Raw genomic sequence first — 27,766 nt, 5'->3', positions numbered from 1 at the left:
CTAAAAGCTACTTTGTTGATGACTGTAGTAGAAGGGGCTGATCCTGGAACACGTTTATATTGTTCCTCTGGTTACCCTGCCTACTTATTATCTCACTCCAACTTGGGTAAGGGTCCGTAATTGACAGTAGCATTTGCAACACAGACGGGATGTTGTACTTGATTGATGGATCAGGAATCAGACGAGCTTTAGAGGACCAAAATGGAGGCATCGTTAAGGCATAATCATCCACAAACACCTTCCCTTTATGCATGGCCAAATTCAAAGCACTTCATTGAAATGACGGTTTTGAGAAATCACCTTTAAATGTCTGTCCCTGCCTTTTCTGTTTTCTTTTGCACTTTGCCCAAGGTCTAACCTAAAGTCAGCTCGTGGCAGTTTGTCAACATGATTTGGCTCTTTGTCAGACCAAAACAAAACAAAAAAACCTGCAAAGAGGAGAAAAAGCACTGACAGCTTGCTTTCAGTGCAACTCAACTAGACCATTATGAAACACATCAATATGATGCAAAAAGAAAAGGAAAACATTTGAAGAAAAAGTATCACAAGGAAGACAAAATCAATGAGCGATAAAGGACACAAGTCCTGCAACAGTTTTGCAGTGTCCCGTAACACAAAGCACCGTTCTCACTGAGAACTATCGTGAACAAAAACACGTTTACAAATAATGCCGGCACTTCACTGATTAAAAGTCTTGTTGTTCAGCGCATTCATACAACCCATTGTTGATTTTGAGGGGAGCTTGGTTGTGAGCGAGGCTTAACTAGAAAATTATAAGTGGAAACAATCTTTTACATCATTAATAGGAAGTTACCTGTTTCCGCACCCGCTGATTTCCTTTATTTAAACACTGTAAATCTCATGATATTCTAGTCATTCATGAACAGTAATCATATGGCGTGGGAACATGTATATCACCATTGAATCCCAATTCATAGTGTGACAAGGTCCATTGCCACTTCTGCCGATGATTTAGATTTATTTGACTAATTAACGAAGCTTCAGTTGGGAAACAGAGAGAACTGACTGGGCAGCTTTTTATAAAAGTCTGCTCTCTATGTCTCAGTATCTCTCCAGGAAAGCACGCAACACATCCTATATGTGTGTGCAAACATGTGATGGACAGTAGTGAACAAGGTATTCCTTCATTCGTTCTGAATGTTTCATTCAATCTGGCTGCTTTCCATGGCAACAGAGGGTGGGCGGGGGCTGTTGGATGCAGTGGCCCGAGCCTTCCAACCAAACAGAGCTTCCTGTTGGAGAGAGTAACGGTTTTGTCAATGTGTCTGATTTTAGATGTGCTGTTATTGATGCATGAATTAAAAAAAAAAAAAAACAGCAGCTCACCTGCACGGCGCATAGAGTGATCGTCCAGCCTCCAGGTGAGTCTCCCCCACGGGGCCTCACTGCTGCGGGGGTAAGGACGCCAGCGTCCACGGCCTGGGCCGAACCCTGAGGCGCGGCGTCTTCTGAAGCTGGTGGAGTTTGTGTGGATAAAGCGGGAACAGTCGGTGTATTTTGGGCTGGTGCTGCACCTGTCTCCTCCTCGATGGGTGTATCTTGTGAGCCGCCCAGAACAGAGGAGGAGTTTGAGAGCGGCGGAACTGACCCAGACACACAACTGGGTGCTGGGCTGCTCTCCCCGGAGGCGCTGGGAGTTGTGTGAGCGTGCGTAGGTTTCTTCCTGCGCAGCGTGTCGATCCAGCCGGAGCTGTGTCTGGAGGCAAAGTTGGCCAGGGCCAGAGACGAGAGCCTCATGTTCTTTCCTGAAGTGATCAGCTCTCCAAATCCTTCCTGGTGGGCAAAGGCGTAGCCTGACCTCCTAGATCCGCCACGAGCACCCAGACGGCCTTCTGACACACTGCCCAACCCACGGCAGGCACCTCCCTCGCTACGATCTACCGGTTTTCGCTTCTTCTGCCGCACCAGCTGAGTGTAGCGCACCTGGAGAAGAATCATGGACAAGAGGTTTGAGTTTTGGTGGTTTGGCACTGTTTTCCTTCTTTGAGCCAAGATAAGCTAATGAACTTTTCTTTTTGCTCTTTTGCCACCTATGTGCCTTATATTTTGCTTCCTGCGCATGTTTCAGTCCTATGTTATATCAGTGTTTCCTGGGTCTCATCTATAAATCGTGAGAAGAGCAGATTCGTGCTTAAATGAACGTTACTGCACTTTTCAGCATCACCTTTATTATTACCTATTACCTTGAATAGGTAAACCAGCCATTTCAAAGAGATATACGTTTGATAAATCACAACTTTGTTTTATGAATTTGTTATTTTAAATACATGTAAACACTTTATAAATTAGACCAAATCAATACATTCAGTTAACAGGCGACGTTATTCTTTTTATTTCCTACCTTCAGTAAAACAAACAAATGTACGCAAGCCTTTCACAATACATTCAATGTTATCAGTACTACAATTACAAGAATTGCAGATATAAATGTTTCTTAAAAGACTGTGGAAGAGATTCTGCAAATTAATTTGGGGACCCCAATAAAATCAGCTGCAATCCACCGATGGGCCCCGAACCAGTCTTTGACTGCTACATAATGTCGACCACAGCAGGTTTGGTTGGACGCCCCGCTGGCTTGAGACACTGACTGTTGAGGCCACACACTGAGCTCGTATACTATAAAGTAACTTGAGTCATTAGGGTGCACTGATTCAGTCAATATTTGCAGAGTACTTTCAGTGCACGAGGCCACTGACGGTGAGCATGAACTCTTCATCACACACAGATGACCTGTTTGTACGCGTGCAGTTAATCATTAGCTGAGGCCAGTTTCAAACTGACCTGTTGCGAAGACGAGACGTTGACACATGTTGCAAAGAAGAAGGTGGGCACATCAGGGTCAGAAACGCTGTGTTTGTGTGTGTTTTCTCACCGTGTCTGAGAGCTGAGGTTTGAGGTCCACTTTAAGGAAGCGGAATGCCAAAACTGGAACTATGCATATTGCTGTCGCCAGCGCAATAGTTAACCACACGACTGGCTGCAACAATGTGTTCTGGGCACTACCTGTACTCACAAACGCACACAAACAAACACAAACATTAGACAATGTGTTTTAGGAGTTTACAGCATTTCACAAATACTAAGAACACACAGATATTAAACATCTTTACATGATGCTCTATATGGTGGTGTGAAATCATTTCAGCTGGTGACTACAGCAAACATTATTAAAGTATTATATTTTATAGAGCCAATACACAAATATATTTGGTAATACTGGTTTATTGACATTTCTAAATGATCCTCCCTCAGTGTAATCTATTACAATTCACTTGACAAATGTGAAGCAGCCTTAGAAAATGCATTTTTTTAAGCATTTTATATTCCGAAATATTTGATATTGGCTAAAACAATTAAGTATTGGTCAGTCTGTCTGTCCGTGTGTGAGTGTTTGCGTGTGTGACAAATAACAAGAGGGGACCGACCTACAAAGTGGAACTGATTGGGAAAGATCATGAAGAGGGTCTGACTGTGCAGAGCGAGCATGATGGAGAAGAAGAGGCCCAGAGAGCCCCACACAAACACATGGTTAATAACAGTCCAGAAGCCTGTGTCAAGAGCGATCTACATAGACACAGACACACGTGCAAAAAAACAACACGGTTAATACACAATGCTGGTACAGACAGCAGTTAAACGTTGAGGTTGCAAGCTGTGACGAAAGCCACACTGGCCTCTCTCACCTGTACGCTGACCACAATGACCAGGGCTGTTGCCGTGGTGACTGCAAAGGTCTGGTAGTCAGCGAGGGGCACGCCGGTGCTCTGAGTGGCGTCGGACAGAACTGCACAGGGGACAAAAAACAGCACCACTGACGTGTAGATGCCCTGGGCGATGCAGATGAAGAACTCTCTCTTGTTGAAGAGGAGGTTGAGCTGCCCCGGCTCATACAGTTTAGGATACTCCAGACTCCTCTGGTCAGGAACATCCTAAAATAAGAGAAGAAGTGTGGCGCTGCATTTACTAAAAATAACACCATTTTAGTGTTTAGTGCTTCACACAGTTGAGGTAAACATCAGCCTCCTTGAGGACTTCCTCTGGTTGTGGTCGTAATTATAAAAGTACCTGGCATTTACAGTTTACCAACATATATGCCAATATATTCACAATAACAATGCTAACATGCCAATGTTAAGAAGCTATAATGTTTACCATGTTCCCCATCTTGGTTTGGCATGCATGTTAGCAGCACTTAACACAAAATACAGCTGATGCTGATGGAAATAATATTAGTTTGTGAGTTATTTGTTCATGAAAGTTAAAAGTTCAACCTGATGATGGCACTGGATTAAGTTGTTGTGGCACTACAGGGGCAGTCTGGAGATTTTTTTAAGCTTCATCCTCTGGGGACCATGAAATGTGCAAACTGTTATTGCAGTTCATCCAATAACTTGTTGAGATATTTCAGTGTGGTCCCAAGTGGTGGAATGACCAACCAACAGACCAACACTGTTATTTCACACGAGTGAAGCAAAAAATGTAGCTTCACTAATTATTATTGTCCTGTTGTCGTGGCTGATAACAATTTATACAACAACAGAGAATTCACTTACATGCGTGCTCTTCAATTTAATGGAAAGAATACAACATGCACATTATGATTGAACAGACCTGGTCAAATATCCCCATGGCCAGCACAGGGAGCGAGGTGTAGACAATGTTGTAGAGAGTGATGAAGTACTGATCATACACGGTCTACAAGAGACAGGAGATGGACACAAAAACACAGACAAAGAGAAAATCATAATCACAATTTCCGAACCCGATTGTTGACATTGACATGTCCTCATGAGCTCTACTCTCTGACCTGTGCAGAGAAGCCACAGAAGAAGCCAAACCAGAAGTGCACCATGGTGAAGGCAAAGTTCTTGTAGAAGAAGTAGCAGAGGAAGCGGCACATGCGCAGGTAGGACCAGCGGCCGTGCACCAACAGCAGGCGCTGTAGGAAGCGGAACTGGGAGAAGGAGTAGTCACTGGCCAGCACAGCCTGGATCCCCTCCTGACCTGAGATACCAACTCCGATATGAGCACCTGGAGGAGCGGAGAGAGAACGACATTTTAAAAAGTAAGTCGCATAACATTTTAAAAACTGGACTTTTGTTTTGGCTTTCTTGTAGGGTTTTTGATAGTGAATTGTGTTCATTAGAAGAGACAAATAACTAAGAAACAAAGAGGAGAAAGTATTTGAACTTATGTGGATCAAATAGGGCCTACTGTGGGGAAAGAAATAACCCTTTGTATATGTAATGTGCATGTTGCTTGTTGTGTATTTAAAAAATAAAAATAGCTAATAAATCATCTATAAAGAATTAATAAATAATCAATTATTATGCCTTCGTAAAGGAAGCTAAAGTTACAAATAAAACAAATGCCTCAGAGAAAAGCAAATGCTATTTTTCAGATTTGAAGAGCTTAAAATCACAGGATGTGAAGCAACCCCACCCATCGCTGCTGAATTGGCTGTATTTCTGCTTTTTACATGCATAAATTAATTTGAAGAAACATGCACTTATACATGTTCACATGACGTACATCCATAAGGGGAAAAACACACAAGGTGATGCAACGATTACAAAACACAGACTATTTCAAACAGAACAATTGGTTAATGGCTTAACCAAACCTCTCTGTTTGTTTCCCTTTTAAGCAGCTTTAATGTTACAAAAACATCTTAGTATCATTCTGTGTCCCCTTGTTGCAACTCTTAATGAAGCTATTTGCTCCGAGTGGAATAGTATGGTGGCACAATTTCATCAAATGGAAATATTCAAGATGTCTTGTTTAACATTTTAAACACATTTCCCAGAAGTTCCGTCTGACATATTTGGTATGTTTAGGATTTCTAATAGAAGTATAAAATAAAGTTTTGTGGGTTTGAACAAATGTTTTTTTCTGCACAGCGTAATGAGTGGTGAACCTGCAGGTCAGTAAAAAGTTTAAAAGGACACTCATCACATTGAAGACACCACACTTCTGCTGAGACTTTCCATTGCCTAAAGGTAGACACTGACATCCACGTGGTCAAAGCCTACTTCTCTCTCGATCCTCCATGATTGCACAACTCACTTTTGATCATGCTAACGTCATTAGCTCCGTCTCCTATAGCCAGAGTGACGGCCTTCTTGTGTTTCTTGATGAGCTCCACCACCTGAGCTTTTTGCAGCGGGGTGACTCGGCAGCAGATCACTGCTTTGCACGCGCACGCTGTCGACACAAACTCCGTCTCCATGTCTGCTTCTAGTGCGTGGGCCTATCACAGGGCAAGAAAGAGTCGAGACGTTTTACGGGTAAATGGTAACGGGTCACAGTTGCAGCTGTGGAAGAAAAGCTATTTCAGAAGAATATGGTTTGTTGACGCAAGTTAGACATTGACGAGAGTTGACGGTTTAACTTGTGTTTTGGGTATGTGAGTGTGGGGGCATGTTATTAATACCAGACTGTGTCCGTTGATTACGAGGGCAAACTCTCCAGAGATGTTGTCCATGAGGTTGGAGGAAGGAGGAGGGCACTGCAGCTGTTTCCCTCCTTCTCTTCCTCCCGTACCATCTCCTTCTTGTCCTTCTCTGAACCCGTTACCCATGAAGCATCCCTCCGTCCCCTCCTCCTTCCCTCCATCTCGGGCTCTTGACAGCTCGATCATCCTTTCCCTCGCCCTCCTGGAGAGGAAGACAAACAAACTCAACATCAACAAGGCTTGTCTTTGACAAAAAGACAGAACCAAAACACAACATGTGCATGAAGAGAAAACAGGAGAGTTTGGCAAAACAGACACAGCTGAGAAAACAAATCTAACATTCGTTGAAGAAATAAGGACCCTGAAGTTATTGGTGATGTTTAGGCCCCTGGCCTACAGCTATGTATCACCGCCCGCCACACTCACAAAAAAAGATGGCGTCATGTGTTGCTTTGCTGTATATGTTCAGGTTATTTGACTCTTAAATGGTAAACCTTTGGCACTTTAAGGAACATTTCGTCACATTAAGGTTTCATCATTATGCTTTGTTATGTGTTGTACCGTCTTTCGCTAGCACTAGCATCATTGAATGCCATCGTCATTGACAAGAGAAAATCTTTGACATATGCTGGTTTTACACTAAAGATGGTCGATTTTTTAAGTAGTTGGGTCCTACTCACTCCAATCATGCATATACAGTACTTCTTAGTTATTTTCTGGTCAACACCTGCCTTTTCTTATTTTTGTTCTGTGTTAATCCTAGAGTGTAGAAAGGCACCAGACAGACAGACAGAAAGAAAGACAGGCAAACAGACTGACAGACAGACAGACAGACAGACAGACAGACAGACAGACAAACTGACCCGAGATCCTGCCGTACACTCTGGACAGTGTGTCCACAGATGATGAACACCTCGGTCATGTCATCTGTAAGCATCTTGCAGGAATAGCCTATGTTGACAGCTGTCTCTGTGAGAGAAAGGGAGTGAGTTACTGAAGTGCAGTTAATCGTTTTTGCTGAACATGTTGAAGATTCATGATAAAGACAGACTGATAGCTCAGATGGATCAAACGTTGAGCTGAACGTGCTAATATTTTCATTTAATGTGAGAAAAGTGATCTAATTTCACTGCCTGCGTGCTTTGTGTGTTTTTTCAGGTCTGCTGAGTTACCCTTTGTTTGTGTGGAGCTTTGCAAATGCTGTTTTTGAAACAATAGTGTGCAAACTAAGCTCTGAAAGTGTGTGGAAAAGTGTACGTGTCTCACCCTGTTTGTCTCCAGTGAGAACCCAGATCTTAATGTTAGCCAGAGAGAGGACAGCGATGGTCTCTGGGACGCCTTCCTGCAGCTTGTCCTCTATAGCTGTGGCACCCAGGAGCTAGACACACGGGCGCACACACATTAATTCCAGCGGGAAATTTAAGTGGTGCACAAAGGCAATTTCTGTCTAACAACTTGGCTTACCATCAATTCAACTCATTAAATCGACAATCAGTGAATTAACATCCTGCACTGAGAAAATGTTGTTTGGCTACAGTAAAAAAGAGGAATTTCCCCTCACCAGTTTAGACAATACATCCAGCGAAACCTGAAGTTTCTGTTTTTAAAGTGCTATTTTTATTCCGTTTGCGGAAGGAAGTTTGGATGGATGCACACTCTCTCAGGCCAAGTCACTCACCATCATGTCTTGTTCTATCTGCTCATAAGCGGCTGCCAGTCGTTCCTCTCTGCAGCTGACGGCCTTGTCAGCGTAGCGGTGGCTCTCTGACCATGCCTCCCACTCGTCCTCTGACAGGTCCCTGTAGGCCAGCGCCAGCGTCCGCAACCCATCGGCTGCATACTCCTAGAACCAAATATACAGTATACACACAGGCATGTACAAACATCAACATATACACACATTCTGACACGACGATACACATTGGGAGAGACAATGAAGTCTTAAAGGTCGATGGCACTCTATTTCACGATCAAGGTCCAAATATCGGTCAAAAATATCAGCGTGTGCCACATGTCAAGTTGATATACTTTATCTGAGTAAATGATTAAATACTTGTTTGAGCTGTTTCCAAGTTCGGAGACACTAGATGGCAGTACAATTCCATCCATACATCCATCCCTGTTTGTTTACTCACATTGAGGTGGTCCGAGGTGACATTCGTCAGTTCCTGGTTGCAGGGGTGGAGTCTCTCCAGCAGCACAGTGTCAGCTCCTTTACAGTACAGACGGATTCGACCCTCTGGGTTACGCACTGAGTACAATGAAGACAAAAAACTTCAAGAAATCCACACAACTCTTCCATCACCGTCAAATAATCGGACTCTTCAGACCCTCCTCTTTTTCATCTTCAATAACCGTCACGACATCAGCCGACTGTTTAAACGTGTGCTCGGTGCCTCATGGTCCCGCTGCACTGTGGCAAGACCAAAGGTGTTCTTAAGGCCAGGGTGATCTATGACCAGTGATTTCTCGGTAGTTTTCCAGCCAAGACCAATCTTAGGAACACACAGTGAAACCTTACTGAGGGATACAATGTCAACATGACTAATAGCCTATATCCTGTCTGTTTAAATACATATTTTAGATTCAAACTAAAAAAGCTCAACTCATCAGATGTGTCCACTGCAATAAAGGCCAGTTCTCGTTGTGTTAGTGGCATCCAAAGTATGAAAGAATTGTGCAAATCGTCCGAGACCCCAGATTTAAAGTGATTTTCACATAATATTTAAGTCCCTGTACACCCAACATTGTGTTTTCTGCTGCAACAAGGTGCTCATCATTGTAACCTATCGTCAGTAAGGTTGTTTTCATGAAAAGTCTTCAGGCAAAATCATTTTTAAGAGAAAAGTAGGGAGAATACACACTACGCACCAGAGTCCCTCTAAATAGTATGGAGAAAATGCTTGAACTACAGAGTGGTTACAGTGCAGATATTCTTCAAACCTTATTTCATCCAGATTAATATTATATCTATTATATTTTATCATATTTCTTACCCACTTTTTATTGACCTAAAATAAACATATTTTTTGGAAACTGAACATGATGATCCCTGCACACCTATAACAGACATCCTCTTGCGTATGTTGTTGAAGTCCAGTATGGCAAGCAGAGTGTAGGTGACAGGTCGTCCCATCTCTGTCGTAGTTATCGTCCCAGGTGTTCGGGAGCGAAACACAAAGCCGAAGTTTCGAGCTGCTGTCACTAGAGCCCCCTCATCTGGCGATTGAGCCTTATAAACCAGCTGACCTAGGCAGACGGATAACATGATGATGAATAAGGGAGAGAAAATACAGATTGGCTTCAACGTTTGCCGCCATTTGACCTCGAACATTCCCCTTCCCTTGCTCACCCTCGCTCTTCTCCTCACTCATAACGGTGTGGCAGAGGGATAGCAGGCGGAAAAACTTGTGAGTGTGTGCGTCTCCCACTTTCACTGATTCCAGCAGGGTGTCGTCATAGAAACAGAAGTCCAGGTCCGCCAGGGGGTTGAAGGGGGTGAAGTCCAATCTCTGAAGATAAATAGTGAGTCAGGGACTCTGATAATATGCCATAAACTAGGAGTACACACATGTGCATGTGCATGAATGAGTGTGAAAGAGTGTTTCAGTAAAACAAAACAGTAATGGCTACTTACCTTTGGCTGAGGTGCCAACGGGTCCGTTCCTTCCCCTGACAGCAACACACAGAGGTGTAAGACTTTGTTGTGTACTTTTTGTGTCAGTGTGTGTCTGGTGATTACACACATTGGCCACTTTATATGGTACACCTGTACAATCGAATGCAATCCAATACAACTGCACTGCCAAAAAGTCCATCGAGTCAGATCTTATGACACCAATGTTTTCTTTACGCTGTTCAGGTCATAGTTAGTGATGGTGTTGTACTGGACTGCAGTATATTCAGAGGCGTTTCTAATATTCGGAGCCCTAATGTATGTAAATATTAAGGACAAAAATATAATGTAGTCCATAACAGCACTCTTTTCTTGAATTCATAAAAAAATGAACATTATAAAGTAGAATTTATGGCACAACAGTTGTATTGAATTACAATAGACTAAGTGTACCTAATAAAGTGACCACCAAGTATATACGTGTGTGTGTGTGTGTGTGTGTGTGTGTGTGGGGTGTGTGTGGATGCACTAACCGTAAGTCTGTCCATTGATGGAGCACTTATTGAAGCTCATGATGTTTTGAGTGAGAGTTCCAGTCTTGTCACTGAAGATGTATTCAACCTAAAGGAAACATTCAATTGTTACACTGAATCTTAAATTACACAGACAAAATAAAATACAATACATTGTAAATCAAGAAGTAAGATCAGAGCTGTGTTTTAAAACCATTTTCATATTCTGAAATAAAAAAACTATCTTTTTTACTTGTAATCAGGGTAAAAATATATTCTTTACTGAGATGCATGAAATGGATTTAGGCGGGGATTTTTTTGTCTGCTTATTATGAACTATAAGCCCAGGAGAGTGAAACACCGTTCAGTCCAATATATGTTCTCGTCTCTGAATTCATTTCCTTTTTAGTCTGCAGGTGCATTTCATTTGTGCAGTAATAAAACATTTGGTTCCATCGTTCAGTGATTTCAGAATGTATATTTCTTAAACAATTTAGGATTAATTAACTAAGCATCAGAGGCAACAGAAACTAGTATGACTGTGGGATGGATGGGCAGAGCACACGATCAATAAACACGCGTGAAATATGAATATCACACACACACAGACTGCATTTGCAGTATTGTCAGTGTGGATGCCCACCTGGCCCAGCTCCTCGTTCAGAGTGGTGGTCCTGGCCTCAGCTGCTGTGTTACACTGTGAGCAGAACATGTCCTGGTCCCAGTTAATGAAGTAGCTGTGACCCAGCCTTATCACCTCCACACTGATACACAGACAGGTGACAAAGGGACATGATTACAACAGTAAAGTACACCTTGACAACAGAGAGAGAGAGGACAAAAAAAAATGATCACGCAGAGCAATTAGTCACACACCCATGTGCTAGTCAGGAAGCAGTGAGTGCAAAAACCTTTAAGTGTACGTGATCAGGGGTGCAGGGACCACAGCAGTGGTTTGGAATTAGGGGAGCATAGGAAACAATTGTTAGGGCTTCATCTGCAGCTCTCTCACCTGAGAGGGAATCACTGTAGACAGCATATACAAAGAATGTCAAATAAAGCTGTGTAATATAAGCAGTAATGTAATACAGGAAACAATGTAATAAACACAATATTTGGTCGAAACAACGGTCTGCTAAGACATCAGCATTAATACCACTTCTGTTTTGTTTTCTATTACTCATATTTGTCTTTCATCACTCTTCCACACAATGCTGTTTTTGCACAGCATGTCTTGGGCTTCTCCTCACCTGACATACAGAGAGATAGGCACCACGGTGTTGAGAATGATGACGTAAGACCAGAAGGAGAGGAAGGCCGAGAACAGGAAGTTGTCCACAGGGGGGTCCCAGGGCAGATAGCTCTGAAACAGGGAGCCAACCTCTCTCTCCCACACTGCGTTACCCACAGCCAGGATCACACCCATACACACCAGGAAGCCAAAGATCTGACAGAAACATGCAGACGGAGAAGCGTGACAGTCAGAGTAAGCAGCAGTACAATCATACCTTACATTTGGATCTCTTAGTCAGTTGAACCCAAATCAGGATAGAATGACTGAGGAGATATAGGAAATGAGATTCAAGCCACCGAGCTCATATCCTGGAATCGTGACTGTGTGAGCCATGAACGTGAGAGGTTTGGGGTGTCCTACCCAGAGGACCAGAGTGTTCATCAGGCGATCAATGCTCGTACGCTTAAACTTGGTGCGACCGCTGTTCTGCATTAGCTTGGTATCTGGGCCTGAGACAAAAAACGGGGACAGTTAGACCTGTTATTCACATCATATACGTACTTCCACACACAAATATTCACGGACACACACGACCTGCGAAGATGACCAGGCCGTAGCAGGCCTCCGTGTTGCGGAGGACGCATCCTCGTAGCAGCATGTTCTGGTTCGTCAGGGTGTATTTCTTGTCTCTCCAGTACAGAGTCCCACAGAAACGATCCAGCTTGTTGTTGGGGGGTTCACACACCACCTCACCTTCACACACACACACAAATATAAATCATAAGCTATATCATAGATCCAATTACATTATTAGGTTTGTTTTCCCAGCTGTATGATAGAGTGTTGAATTAATCATTCGTGTGACATCAGGCCGTTGTCACACACATAAACACACACCCAAAGACTGAAACGCACACCTTTCGGAAGTTGATTAGCGGCAAAGTGTGGGTTGATTTGCAGTAATGCATTTTCCACAGCAGGTGAGGAGTGTGTGGGTGTGGGCGTGCTGTGCTCACATAAAAGTCTTTCGTTGTGTGAGACTAGTGGGCGAGAGATGATAGGTTGTTGTTTAATGCTGGCAGGGGACGGCAGAGAGAAAGTGTGTGTGTGTGTACATTTCGTGTGGGTTTTTTTGTGTTCATGTGCGACGGTGTGAAGGCGCACATGAGATAAGGTTTGTGTTAAACACTGAAACCTGCTTGACCTATATGTTATCAAGAGCGGAAGCTGAACCAAACCATAAATCGAAATAAGAGGAGGAGTTTTCTCAAAACTCACCGTCGAATGAAGCCAAGTTGTTCTGGTTTCCAAGTTCAGATGTCACTGAGACCGACTGACGAACCTTCATATTCGTCTCTCTGCAAGATAATACAGCACACAGCGATTTAGATGTCGTGTCCCGTTTCGTCTGCAGATTGTGAGGTGCTGTGAGTTGATGGTAAAATACGGTGTGTCTTCTGACCCATCCAGCTCGGCTGTCTCAATGTAACAGAGTCCATGAGGTTCGCTGCTGGACAACAGGAGCAGGTCAGCCTGAAAGAAGACACAATATCAGAGCATCCACTGCACTGACGGCACAGGAACATCATTAGTACGGCCCAGATGGCACAGTAATGATAGAACTGACAGAGTATTTGCATCTGCAAACAAGTTAGTAATTAACAACAGTAGGTAGCGTCCCCTAATAAGGCACAGACTGTACTGTATCAGTATCAGTACTGTACTGTATCAGTAGTCTGAATTAAAATGGGCCCTGGAAGAATACTGATCACTGTGTGTGTGTGTGTGTGTGTGTGTGTGTGTGTGTGTGTGTGTGTGTGTGTGTGTAATATCGATGTGTTGGACAGACACTTACTGCCACGAACTGTTTGTTTTCCAGTTTGACGATATCACCCACTCGAACGTTCATCCACTTTTCATTCTGTAGCCTGAAACAGAGAGAAAACAGTGAGTTAGAGAAGCGAAGAAATTGTTGCGATTTAGGAAACCTTGCAAAGAAAAACTTTACTAAGTTGCCATTGCATGACAGGAAACTCACGAGCCACGGATGAGGACCTGAGACTGACGGTTGTTCACTTGGTTGTCGCTCTTGTGACGAAACTGCAGGTGACAAATATCAACATGAGCTTTTCAGCAGCCGAGTCGAGCTGACCATATTCAAGAGTTTCTGCTGGAAATAATCTGGTGGCCCTGTGTGATTTCACAAAATGAAGTGAGTATATGGGGATTAGAAAACATGCTCACATAGTCATCTGTGGCATCCTTTACTGCGGTGATGGTCAGCACCAGAGCTAAAGGCACAATGGTAGTGAACCAGGAGAGGGAGGAGATCTGAGGTATTAGCTAGACAGAGAAGGTGGGTTTGCAGATTAGTTTGAAAAGGGACATAAAAGCAGTCAGAGACAACCACATCTCACCCAAGCTCACACATTCTTGCGGAACTGATTTCAACGCAATTTCTTGGAATTTGAATTTTCATGGTGTCATACTGCCGTCACCTGTTGTAATACTTTGTTGTTTCATTGACTTTCTGTGTTTCAAGCCAACTATCACTTTCTGACACATCTCTGTCCTTAAGAGATGTAAAACCAGTAACTCTTCAGCCTTTGAAGTTCCAGCTGCACTCACACACACAGTCTCTCTCTCTTTCTCCCTCTCTCCCATGCTTACATCCCTCTTTACATCCCCCCTTGACCTCCTCTACTCACCTGCAGTATGAGCAGGAAAAGGAAGTAGGTGTTGGCTACTTCCTGGAACTGCTCAAACAAGTTGACGGGCAGAAAGGTGACAATGTTGTACTTGGATGTCATAATGCAGTTACTCTGGATGAGGAGGAGGGAAACAATCATATGGACTCTCACAATATCTCAGTTGAATTGCTTCAAAGGTTCAAATGGTATCTCATCTTTTATGAACATAATTGATATCATGGACAAGAGAATGTTCTTACCGCATACTGAAACCTTTCGTTGTACTCTCTGTCATTGGCTCTGACCCTCCTCTCCTCCTCTGAAGGAACAAGGCACCAAATGAGTCATTAGAGGACGATATCACAACTGAAATATACAGAATGCACTGCATCTCTCCGTGTCAAAGTGGATAAATGGACCAATTTTAAATCCTTAATAACCATGACAGTTAAATCCTCCGGAGACCTGCAGAGAAAGAGACAGACAGTCCACTATGTTTGTGCAGATATTTATTTATCAATGACGCTGGAGTAGTCTGCTGGAGGTTGTTTTATTGCTATTAGGTCAGACACAATCATTCTGACACACGCACACACACACACGTCAGATTATGTCAGAGCTTTAATTATCTGCTGCCTCTGTCTCTTAATGATCTGCAGAAACGCAACACAAAACCACAGATGTTTATGACTTAAATCTACAGACAATAGAAGTAAAACAGCGAAATGTCTGCCCTCCTGACCCTGCTCTTTATCCTCTTGCTGCTTTTAGGTTTCTGTTTATGCTGAAGCAAGGTATTTTAGGAGTTCCCCTCCTCCTCCACCAGGCCTGGCTCCTCTAATATTGACGAGACTGCTTTTTAAATGAAATGACTGGCCTGTTTTGCACAGGACTGTACACAGTTCATATGCACACACACACACACACACACACACACGCACTTTTGCAGAGACGTACTGTAGCTCTGAAACCACAAAGTCCTCGACACACTTTTGACTGAGAGGCAATGAGGCGCCACAGGAAGGGACATCACACAACAGAGGCCTTATAATCACATGCACCTAAACAAAGACCATGTGGTTTCCTGCTTCTGCAGCACTGTGAAGCCTGGTCTTATCTTTGTTTGTGCTCGACTAAACAAACCTCTCAAAGAGATACCGTAGCGCTCCTCTTTATTGTTACAGGTTATGATCAAGACAGGTTTGGTCACAACTCCTGACGACTTGAGACCAGCTGGGCTGTTGTCACAGTGGATTAGATAACTTAGAAAACACAAATTATTTCTCTCTGTGTTCAACATTCTAAGTTGCTATCAAGCGCTAATACCTAAGTAGAGTAAGAGTAAGAATAACCAAATAAGTGGACACTATCACAGCGTTTGTTATATTGCAATATTGACATGTAATGTATTTCATATACTGTATATTATACATTGATATGAATATACTTTTAGTTTATATATTACAGTCCATTTGTAACTTAACAAGCATGCGAATTACATGACAAATCAAGCTACTTCCTCACACTGATGTAAAAGAAATTCAACGTATTGCTGTTATTATTTTTATGTAACTAACAATAAATAATCGGCCTCTTAGAAATAAGTTAGAATCGTCTTGTTTTTGACTATTATCGTATGTTATCCTATGTTGGTATTCTATATTATAGCTGTTTTAGTTTCTTTATATTTATATTTATAGTGTATTCTAATATATTCTTGATATTGTGTATTATTCTATAGCTCTACAGTATATCTCTAGTGCATTCATGTATATTTACTGTTGCCGTAGATAACTTAGCTTAGCTTGCTACTCTGATCAGCATAACAATATCAGATTTGTCTGATCTTGTGGGTGCACATCTATTCTGCTGAAACTCTTCCAATGCCGTCCCTCCTCTTTCCTTTTCCCTCTGGCACCTCTCCCAGCTACCTGACGGTCATTCGGTTGCTTTTTGGGGGAAGTGTTCACCAGACAGATCTGTCTTGACAGGCAGCGGAAAACCTGCAACTCTCCATGAAGAGGCTACAATGCTTGTGCAAGGTAAGCACAGAGCCACTGAGGCTTCCAAGCATCTGATGTCAGGACCAGGCGGTGTCTGTCCCAGCTGCGCACGCTGACCAACCCAAGCTGAACGCATGAGCATCTTTACCAAACTGCCCATTAAGTGTTTAATGTCTCTGACAGCTTCAAGGGCACGAGAAGCCCTGACGCAGAGTAGCTGCTACACAGCAAGTCTGTATCAATCTATAGAGCTCCATCACTGAGAATTTTTCAGTTGCAGGCTTACTCTGCTGTGAGGGTAAGGTTTCCATAAACAACTGGGTCATAAAGTAGTCCATCAATATTGATTCAACGTAAAATACTTCATACCAGAATGACTAACTGAGTCACTTTCTTTCATTCCTGTCTCTTTAACACTCTTCCCCCTATGGTTGGACATGTAAGGACACGTGCAACAGCACACAACCTCCTAACGTGTCCATAAGCAGCAGCACACTCTCACAACACAGTGGACAAAGACTGAAGTCCGAACAACAATGAGCACAGAGATATCTGAGCTGTGGGAAATGCTGTTGTCATTGCCATGACTGAACCTAAGGCAGGATCAGTTTCTGCACAGACGTGATCATCACTCACTGTGCCTGATTTAATTCGATGAGGATGGGATGGTAGAATTGTCTGCAGTCATGCGCGTGCATGCGCACACACACACACACACACACACACACACACACACACACACACACACACACACACACACACACACACAATGATCTAATTAGTTGGAAAACAATGCGGGTGACACAGTGACAGACTGGTGGGCTGGAGGTCAAATCAAGGTGCACATCCAGTGGGATTTGTGATAGTTAAGCAAAGGAATAAGGATACAGATGAGGCAGTGCAGTGACAGCGGAGGCTGGCGCCGGGAAGATTGATCAGTGTCTCAGCCAGCAGAGACAACAAGGACATCATCCTACTTATTTATGCAAAATTCAGATTCAGATAAAGTTTACACATGCACAGATTTATAACCAGCTCTAAATATCAGGAAAACAGCTAAACACTTTGAGGCACATTATACAGGTTGTCTCTTATTATAGATATAAAACTGATAATGGAAGAAAATGATCCAAAACACTGGGTGGCAGTGAAGACTTAACAGTAACTATGAGTATGAAGAACAATAATTATTGTTATTTCCCTGTTCCCGGATGCTGATGTCTAATAAACACAGTGAAAAAGTTCAATGTAGTATAAGTACAAGCTATACTATAGTATAAGCCAATTAGGTCTGTAATACGCACCCCTGTAATATGATGAGGTGTAAGCAGTGTACACACACAAACACATACAAACTGTTTGGTAAAAGATGGGGCCAGCGAGATGAAGAAGCAGGAATGAAACTTGGACTCAGTTGGGATGAGGATGATGAATTATGTTTATTTGAGATGCAGTTTGTGCAATCAACAACCCTCTTGATGATCATGATGATGATGACGATGACGATGATGATGACAGTGGAGACTGTGGCACAATAATAATAATAACAATGACAATCAAACGCAGCCTTAACTGTCACACAAAGTCGTACCTGTCCACCTCTTTTTCGATTTGGCTCCATTTAGTCCTTTCTGTTTCTTTCTTTTAAGGGAAAGGACGAGTGGAAACCATTTCTCCGGGATGTCTTTCGGTATTGTCATCTTGACTTTTCCAACAGTGACCGTCTAGATTATTGTTCAAATGTGCGCTCTTTCAATGGCCGCCGCATCTCAGCAAGGACGCGGGGATGAAGCTCAGGTCCCAACTTCAGTCAAGTTGGATTAACTGCGCACCGTCCCATCCCTGCCTCTCTGTAGCTTCCTCTCTCGCCTCCCCACACACACACACACATGCGCGCACGCACGCACGCACGCACGCACTCACACTCATTTGTTCTGTTTTGTCTCTCACTCTCCTGCAGCAGAAACACTGAGGTCATTTTTTTCAGCAACTTTACAGTCGAATTTGTCGCTATAGGCTCAGACTGCTTAAGAGTTATATGATTATAAAACATGTAGGTTGTAGACTTATTTATATCCTAAAGCTAAAGGTTGTAAAGTTGTTGTCTCGATGACGCACACACGCAAATTAGAAGTGTTTCATCAATTCTGCTGCACAGCAGCCTCATCGATCAACTGACGCACCATGTGCAAAGTCTGCATCGTCATCTTTTCAGTCTCTTCCACAACACAAACACTGTCCGCTGTAAGGATTACGTAACCACAGAGGCTCTGGTTTGCAGTTACCACGGCAACCGTTCTGCAGGGACTCTACAGAATAGTGGCCGAATGAGGAAACTGGCCGCCATTTTGGATCTTTAGGCATGAGCACATTGCAGCATAGCTGTGGCGTTTAGAGCCAAAGTGGCTCGTGCACTTGCCCGGTTTCCTGCACGGAGACGGTGCACTGCAGTGGGCGGAGCCAGACAGGTGCCTGCGCACGTGCTGCGTGCCTCGTGCAGATACATTAAAGATTGCCAAGACAGGTACTCTCTTCAGGATGCTACTTCATCTGTGCAAATCTAGATCTTAACATAAATATTGCTGTGTATAGAACTCTTCCAACACATCATTTTGATATCTCATCCTGAAATTATGGTTGACACGAGTGACGGACAATGTTGCTGGCATGCTGCATGGTCGTTTTTATGTATTTTGTTTTTGTTTAATTTATCTATTTGTTCAAATGTATTTCTTCCTGGTCTTTTTTGCCAGGTGCATGAATTGCTAGTGTTATTTCTTTACTTGTTTGGGATTTGTTTTTCTTTGCAACAAAAAAAAAAAAACCTGGATAAAATATTTAAGTATCAAAAAAAAAAGATTGCAAACCACACGCTTTTACGCACAGTTCTCATATGCATTCCCTGATCGTGCTTTGTGGCCATATGCAGAATACTTATTTATCACACACACACACACGCATAAGAATACTTAAATAACAAAAGGTGAGAGAGCTAAAGCTTCCATTCTCAGCTCTACAGGTGCACATATGGCTGACATATTCACCATGTTAAGTATTGACAGGAAGCCTACCTCTAAGAGTCAGATGGACAGGGCGAATTAAGGGTGATTACATTATTTTTTTTTAAAACACACAAACACATGATAGGCTATATTTCAAATATCAATTTGAGGAAGAAATAAGGTTATATGATACTTCAATCAGGTCTTTTGTTTAAACTTACAAAAAAACGTTTCTTTGTAACATTTTGGTGTTTGGGACAGGACCTTTGCAAGATTGCTAAAACACACCTAATATTGATTTTGGCTAATATAAGCTATTTATAGGGAAATTTACACTTTGATGTAATTTCACATGCACATTTTCCTTTTTCTCTCCATCATTATGAATTAGGCTCCATGTTCATTTCTGTTAAACCTTATTACTAAAAGTTATAAATACATCCACAGTATAGCCTATCAAGACGCATGGCTTTGCTCGATGTTACAACAACCTCCTCCTCTTAGTTCTCTTCCCCCAAAATTTATTTGACACATTTAATTCAGGTAAAAATGTCTGAAGTCCAAAACTTTGTCTCAATGGTGCCATTCTAAACGGCAATAGATTATTATTGATAATTAGTTAGGGATGGGTTAAGAGGTCAAGGCTAAAGTTAGTCCAGCTAGCAAAAACAGCTAAACAGCTAAAGAAATCCAGCTAGCATGAACATTGTTTGTGCTTAATTAGGGGTCCGCACACATTAAGAAGTTTGGAGCCACTGATGCATAAAGAGCACAATGGCTCTCTATTGCAAGGTTGATCATTTTCTTCATTAGCAAAGTCTTTTAACACTGCCCCAATATCCCAAAAGCATAACAAAATAAAAACCACCGAACTCCAAAACTAGAAACATATGAACAGATTTATTTTACTGATTTTGTTTCAGTAGATTGTGATCATCATGTTTCCATTAAACGTTTTTTCCAAAATATGAACCATGACAACTTTGTGACCGTATGTTGAAAACTAGCTCAAACCGTTGTCATTTTCGTCACCTCATGTGTTGCAGGGTCAACTTCCTGTTCGACGCTAGCCCCGCACGCAATTTCAATTAGTGTGGTTTAACCCGGTTTCACAACTAGGGCTCGGCAAAAAAAAACAACATAATTTTCACTCATCAGCCGAGAAAATAAATCCCATTTAGTTATACTGTCCCACTATATGTCCCAATCAGCCTTAATTCCCCCAGGTAATCATAGACCAATAGTGTAATGAAAATGAGGCTCTGTGTGGGCACCTTACGTAAAGGACCATCACCGTCTAACTGTGGTCCCATTTGCACTTGGCAATAATGTGCATCTTGTATCCAAACTGACTGTGGATATTGCAAGATTCAATTTACAACTGGCATTATCATGCAGTGTGTCTGTAGTCTTCTCTGACATCTGATTTGAGCTTGTCATGTCAAGTTTGCTCTTCAGTAACATCTGCATATTTCCCTGGTGTTTACATTTGTAAAGACACACGAGGCATGTGAGGCATTTGAAACATGAAGTGATGCTGTTGTCTTTTTCTTTTTAAAACTGAAGAGAAGGTGGTTACAGCAGTATCAGCAGGGATGAATTGCAACTCCATTCAATGTTTTCATCCATCACCAGAGATGACACTGTTCTCCTGATCTACCAACTCATCTACCAATGTACAGCATACAGGCCTATATAATGAGCATAGTCTGCTCAGCATGCGCTTAATGCATCGCTGGAAACCCTTAAATCAAATTAGAATCTATCCTGCGTACATCCTGTGTGCATTTAAGTGCTATCTGACAACAATCCATTCACTAACAACACGTATTAACACCAGGTACAAGTCAAAACTCTGAGGGGCTTTGTGAGCTTTCCTACCAACAGATACTCCCACCTCTTTCACCATCATCAAACCTTCAGGACCACCGACGCTCACGATACCTGAATGCACCAGTGATTAGTGTGTTGAGTGTCTGGTACTGACCCGGAGGAGGCCTTTTTCTGAACATCTCCACTCTGCCGCCGTTCTTCTACTATGGCCCATGGGATTGTCTGCAGAGGGAAACAAGAGGCAATGAAGAACGCAGAAGAGAAGCAGCACTAAATGTGAAGAGTACTGAGGAACGAGGACAGTTGAAGTGAGAAACAGATGAACATACTCACCAAACAGGGCTCGTGCCTGTATTCAAGTGATGCACTCTATTTATTTCATGTCTTTTTTTTTGTTTTCGGGGTGTGAAAAATATTCTCATAGAAAAGAGAAAGTAACTCAATCTGGCATTACAACCACAGGACACACACACACACACACACACACACACACACACACACACACACACACACACACACACACACACACACACACACACACACCAGACGATCTCTGGTCTGTTAGAGTCATAATGAGGAAATGACATTCAGCAGAGAGCTGCATCTGTCTCTGTGGCTCACACAGTGTCAGGGGACCGGTGGCTCGGGCCAGATCCACTGTCAGTCTCCTCCTACAGTGGACGAGAAAGAGTAACGGAGCGGTATTCTTCCCAGCACTTTTATCTTCTCTTCTCACTTTCCCAACATTTATGCTGAGCTGTTAACACTACACACACCTCGATGCTTTCGCTCACTGTTTTATCTCGGCTGAGTAATGGAAGAAGATGAGGGTGGGCGAGATGAGGTTGCAGAGGCGGGGTGTTATACATCCCAGCCTCTGGTTTGTAATGCATGCTATAGCAGGTGCAAGCAGTATGGCAGACAGGGGCTCGAGGCAGCGAAACTTCCAATCAATACTCCTGAGAAAGAGCGCTCAGCCTCTCTCCATGTGAGTTGGGCCGATCAGCTTTCAGCTACAGTTTCCAGCATCGTCTCATGCCCGGTCATTCTCTTTAAGTGCATGCTTTCCACTCACTTTCTACACTGTACACTACCTCTTTATGAAGAGAGACCATGGGGAATGAGAGTTTGCCATGACCTCTTGCCTCTCTCCAGTCTTTTAAGTGTCACATCTCTCGCTCTCCATATGTGGCTGCCGTCTTGTATAACCCTATAGTGCAGTGCCCTTATGAAATAAAGTTGGCAAACCGGGGACACAATGACTATCTGAGCACCTTTCTTGCCCTTTGTGGAGAATTCCCTCCATCTATCTCACTGGAGTCTGACTGATGCTTTCGAGGATTTGGAGCAGCAACAATCCTTGATGAAATGTGTAAACTGCAACACCGAAACTCACTTCCTCGCATCTTAAACATTACAAACAACAAGCATGTACTGTATATAATATTCATGTCATCAGTTGCTAAGGTCATTATATCATTTCCCTTCAAGTGTAAGTCTTCTTGAGCAGAAAAACACACATTTATGCATCTGTCCTCATAATATTACGTGTGTCTATGGTAACTGATTCTTTACAGCTTTGTTAATATTTGCGTCTAAAAAAAACAGACTATTTTTCTATGATATCTACATGAAATCCTATTTACATGAACCCAAATAATACACCATACTATCATAAGAAAGCCAACCAATAAATTGAAACAACAGACAAGGATGACTCAAACAAAGTGAAATCATGATGCACTCTAAGAGTTTTTAATCTCTTTTGATATACTACCAACATATAGAAATGGAGTTTTGTGTTGCTATATCTGCAGGACATCTTGTTAACATGAACTATAAGTTTACTGTTGGTCCCTATAGCTACTTTCTTAAGGAAGAAGAGAATGAAATACTTGAAGCCCCCTCACAAAGTTAAGTCATCATGCCATTGAATTATAGCCCAATTAGTCCAAATACTCCGTTAGACATAACAGGACATGCGGTGATGCCTGGGGGTAGCACACAACGACATGTCTAACTTTCACGTTGACTTTGGGAAAATGTTCTGACTAATATCAGACTACAGAGGTTTAAAACACCCAGAAACTAAGAACTGTATCTACTGTATGAACTGGGCAGCTTTCATGGAAATCACTTTGCCTTGGCGCAGTAATATGAGCTGAACTCTCCACATTGAAAACCGAGAGAAACATCAATATTTGTTCAGCTGATTGCATGGCAAACCCGGCTGGCCATGCATGATGGAGGCGGCTAACTACCGCTACAACAGTTCAGGAAACAGACACCGACCTTTTCAAGTTGCCGTTATAAATAGGTTCCTCGTTGCTTCTCTCGCCGGGGTCATGGTGAGGTTTCGGGCTTGAGCTGGACGTTGGCCCCGTGATGGGACGCGGTCACTGAGGTGGGAGGGTGAAGTGGAGACACCGGGATGCGCGAGAGACACCGTGTCGAGGTGAGGGAGGAGGGTTTGGCTTCGGCCAGGGGAGAGGAGGGAGGAGGGGCTGCACCTCCGGCTCCTTCTCCGTCTGAACCTCCCGCATTTACCGGTAAGGACCTTATTAAAGAACATTCACTGAGGATCTGACATTTGCTCTCCATCTGGTGGTGTTTTCTTCGTATTGTATGCCCACTGTCTGGAAACACAACTTTAATAAAAAACAAAGAAAACTGTTTTAGCATTCAAATATATGATGTATGTTTCTGTTTTTATCCACACATTAAGATATGTACTGCTTTAACACCTTTTAACACACACTTGCCATTTATTAACAGCCTTGTTTTTATGTCCTTTTGTGTCATACTGACCTCTGCTTTGTCAGCATTATCTGCTCCAACATCAGTTTACTGCAACATCTGTATTATGCCCAACATAATGCAATAATCTCTGAAACATTCTTAGACCCAAACCACATTTAAGATTCAACAATTAAATTGTAAACAAAATCATTTTTACATGTTAGATCAAGTATTTTGTGTAGTCCATAGACTTATATATCACTATATAACTTATCAGAATTCAAATAATAAGTTATATGCTCATACATGCACAATCCTTTACTGGTGGAAGAAGGGGAGATGAAGAGATGGTCTCACTTTGCTTTCATTGTCCTTATTTCCTGTATTATTTGTTTAATGCTGAGAATGTCTGGGTGAAGGTATAGAAGATCACATAAAACCAGGTTCAAAATAATTATATTTTGAGAAAAAAGTAGGCTCCCAAACACCATTGACATTGACATGTCGTCTTGTCATTTTCTGCTCTCTTGTTCCATTATTGCTTGTGAATTGTTATCACATGGTTTGTGATATTGTCAACACAGCCTTGACCTTTGTGGACAGGCCTCAAAGGTTGAAACACATCAGTACTCTGTCATGAATCTATTTCACAATCTTCTGTTGAGCGTATTCCAGATGAACTCAAGACACAAAACCAATCTAAACCAATGATGAGAGGACTCACATATTCACAATAGAGACTTGTGTATTCTGCAGTGGCTCCCTGAATTGACCCTCTTCTTCTTACATACAGCAAACAAGAGACCTTTAACAATAAACATGTGCACTAACAACTAGGTTGAAGCAATGAAATGTCATTTTTCTATGGAAAAAATAAAGAAATAAATCAACACTACATAGTGCATATATATATATATACACACACATATATTGATTTTCTACAACTATAAATGTAAAAGGATATTGGACTGACCGCGGACACTAAGTTGAAGAGAATTGTAAATAAGAGGTTTTTTTAGGGTAAAGTTTCATTGAATCAGTTTAACACATGCTCAATATTCATAATGATATTCAGCAAAAGTACATTCAACTCAGTAATATAATTTAAAAATCAATATTATAAACAATACAGACATCAATGTAAACAGCATTATAGTGCAATCAATAGGTCTCCTAGTTGTCCCCAGTCTACTGGCTGTGTCAAAGAAGCTCACGCATGCAGTAAATAAATAAGACATTCCTCTTTTTCATCCAACAGAAGAAGACAGACACCAACAGTGGCGAAGCTCCGATTTTTCCGTCTCCATCCTAATTCACAACCAGAGAACCATCTTTAACTGTCAGTATTGGTCATGTTGACACATTTTAATGGCAGTAACACTTAGAGATGTGCAGCCTTTAACTCCACTCCGTTGTCCCACGTGATGTTGGGCTGCTTGATTTTGTCACTGATGGTGGGGAGAATGGAGAGGCTCTCAGGGGCATCTGGGTCAGGCAGGTGCCAGTGGATGAAGATCAAATACATGAAAGTACCTATAACACCTCCGATAAGTGGGGCCACCAAGGGCACCCAGAACCAGTAGTTGTAACACCTGGAGAGCAGACAAAGAGTTCAGATGAGAGTTTTGTTGATTTAAATAGGCGTTTATCAATATTTTTTATGTGAACACTGAATGTGTAATTTAAAAGGGATTGCTAAAAAACACACAGAGAACCACTACCCAGCCTTCCAGCTCTACAGAGCTGTTTTGCCTCATTTAGCTCAATGTTTTGGTTACGGTTTCACATTTCCAGAGGCAGAAGCAGCTATTTTCAGCGAAGAAGCTCGGTGCACTAAACCTGCCCGGCACCAAACAAAGTTACAGAACAAGCTACTGACTTCGTGTTAAATACAGAAATAATATTGAGAATTACTTGCTAATATCAAACAATATTAGCAATCAGCTATTTTTTGCAGTTGGTGGTAGTTTGCTATTAAAAACAAAAACACTGAATATTGGACTTGCACCTGTCAGGTGGCCAGAAACACAACGCGATGGGATGACAACATTGCTCTCTGTCTGCTGTCTGCAATTATTTCCTAAGACCTTACTCAAAACAGCTTTGCAAGGATTCATATGTTACAGATATGTGTTTTTCCCCATTTGTCCAGCACTTTTTTGGAGATATTCTGCCACCTAGTGGGCCAGAATCAACTACTGCAGCATTAATAATAGTTAAGCACAAAGAGTATTTAACAGCTGTAGAGGCAGAGTAAAAACTTGGGATCATGAGGTAGAGCAACGGGTTGCATCGTGAAACAAACACGAGGTCGTAATAAGATATTCTGTAACAAGCTGCCACTTGTTCCTTTGATCCTGCCGCTGATAACCCCTGACATATGTGATTTTGTGAGAAACACAAGGTGAAAGAACTGTAAGAATGGCAAACAATGTCCTCACTAGAGTGTCATTTTGAACATTATGAATGAATTGTGTAGCTCCTGCAGTAAGGCCCTAAAATGATTGATAAGAAATATGCAATCTTAGGTTATCAACTTGGAAAGTTGTACGTGTTTGGTGCTGGGCATGTGCGCTTGATAAGATACTTACGTGAAGACCTCAGTGCCCCAGCCTGCAGTCAGTGTGAAGAGGCGTGGTCCCAGGTCCCGAGCAGGATTTATTGCACCACCACAGTTGGCTGACATTGACATGGAGATCCCCAGGACGATCGCTGCCACTATAGCAGGAATCAGCTTTGAGGGAGCCGGGGTGTTCCTCTTTTCATTCAAACCCAGGATGCACAACATCAGCATGCCAGTGCCCACTACCTAATGAAATGAACAAGTATACGACTGCAAAGTATGAGTTGAGTAAAGAACCAGCTGTTAAAGTCCTGATTAAAGTTTACAGAAATCCTCCAACTGACCTGGTCAAGGAAACTTCTGCCCAAAGACATGTACTCTGAAGGATATGTGGCAAATATAGACGCTGTCTCATTTGGGCCATAAACAGTCAATACTCCTCCACTAAACTCCATTATAGCATCTGAGACAGACACAGGAGGAATGTAGAAAACAAGAAAACAAAGAGACTGGAAATGTGTAAAAAGCTTCTGCATTTGTTATATTTCTGCTTTAATTAATCACCCATCTTTATGTCAATGATAAAGTGTTTGAAGTGCCAGAAAGACAAACCATAGTAGACTAGGTAGACGAGGCCTGATGCCAGATAAGCCCCCAGCACCTGGCAGAGGGAGTAGGGCACCAGCCTTCCCCAGGACACCTGGCCCAACACACAGAAACTCAGAGTCACCGCCGGGTTCAGATGAGCACCTACAGAGAAAAAGAGGAAATAGAGGGAATACAGGAAGGAGGGAGACAGAAGTGAATTACAGTTAGAGCGATTGGAAGGTAATTAAATATGAGATTGGTATTTGTAGTCGTATCGTGTGTCAACTAACTGGTAGATATCAGACTGAGGACCTTGGAAAGATTGACGAGGCCTCTTTTCAGAGAGCGCCAGATATCAGTGTGATAAATCTAGAGTGCTCGGATCATTGAATCGCTGCAGTAAGTCTTAACTCAGCGTGTGAGGCATAAAACGGAATACTGCTGCATTTCACTGTGTGTTCGTCTTTCAAGGCTACCAGTTTGGTTGTGTGATAGTATTGAGTTCCATTTA

The 27,766-nt window shown here is 42.4% G+C and overlaps 2 protein-coding genes across 2 annotated transcripts in view; both read right to left on the bottom strand.

Annotated features, from left to right (window-relative positions):
- Nucleotides 1-258: 258 nt before the first annotated feature.
- atp8b2 (ATPase phospholipid transporting 8B2) lies at nucleotides 259-18,230 on the bottom strand (the record flags this gene model as incomplete). The annotated part of the gene is made up of 29 exons (XM_079276021.1): nucleotides 259-1,253; nucleotides 1,348-1,944; nucleotides 2,894-3,020; nucleotides 3,443-3,585; nucleotides 3,705-3,950; nucleotides 4,633-4,716; nucleotides 4,829-5,052; nucleotides 6,088-6,271; nucleotides 6,455-6,677; nucleotides 7,339-7,444; nucleotides 7,742-7,853; nucleotides 8,154-8,318; nucleotides 8,611-8,726; nucleotides 9,536-9,724; nucleotides 9,828-9,987; nucleotides 10,113-10,147; nucleotides 10,625-10,712; nucleotides 11,247-11,367; nucleotides 11,854-12,050; nucleotides 12,258-12,346; nucleotides 12,432-12,590; nucleotides 13,116-13,195; nucleotides 13,300-13,370; nucleotides 13,693-13,765; nucleotides 13,876-13,937; nucleotides 14,082-14,180; nucleotides 14,546-14,659; nucleotides 14,788-14,846; nucleotides 18,122-18,230. 29 exons carry the CDS (start codon nucleotides 18,228-18,230, stop codon nucleotides 1,164-1,166), a joined length of 4,122 nt encoding a protein of 1,373 aa, XP_079132147.1. The 3' UTR covers nucleotides 259-1,163.
- Nucleotides 18,231-25,485: 7,255 nt separating this feature from the next.
- Nucleotides 25,486-27,766, bottom strand: part of aqp10a (aquaporin 10a) — a gene marked incomplete at both ends in the record, with an annotated part of 3,264 nt that continues 983 nt past the window's right edge. The window contains 4 exons of the mRNA XM_079275168.1: nucleotides 25,486-25,696; nucleotides 26,696-26,913; nucleotides 27,012-27,130; nucleotides 27,280-27,417. Of these exons, the coding sequence (XP_079131294.1) occupies nucleotides 25,486-25,696; nucleotides 26,696-26,913; nucleotides 27,012-27,130; nucleotides 27,280-27,417 (686 nt within the window). The remainder of the gene's footprint in view (nucleotides 25,697-26,695; nucleotides 26,914-27,011; nucleotides 27,131-27,279; nucleotides 27,418-27,766) is intronic.

This window comes from Melanostigma gelatinosum (genome assembly GCF_949748355.1).
Source record: "Melanostigma gelatinosum genome assembly, chromosome: 9".
Classification (NCBI taxonomy): Eukaryota; Metazoa; Chordata; class Actinopteri; order Perciformes; family Zoarcidae; genus Melanostigma; species Melanostigma gelatinosum.
The sequence above is the reverse complement of the archived record's forward strand: the minus strand, read 5'-3'. Positions and strand labels throughout refer to the sequence as shown.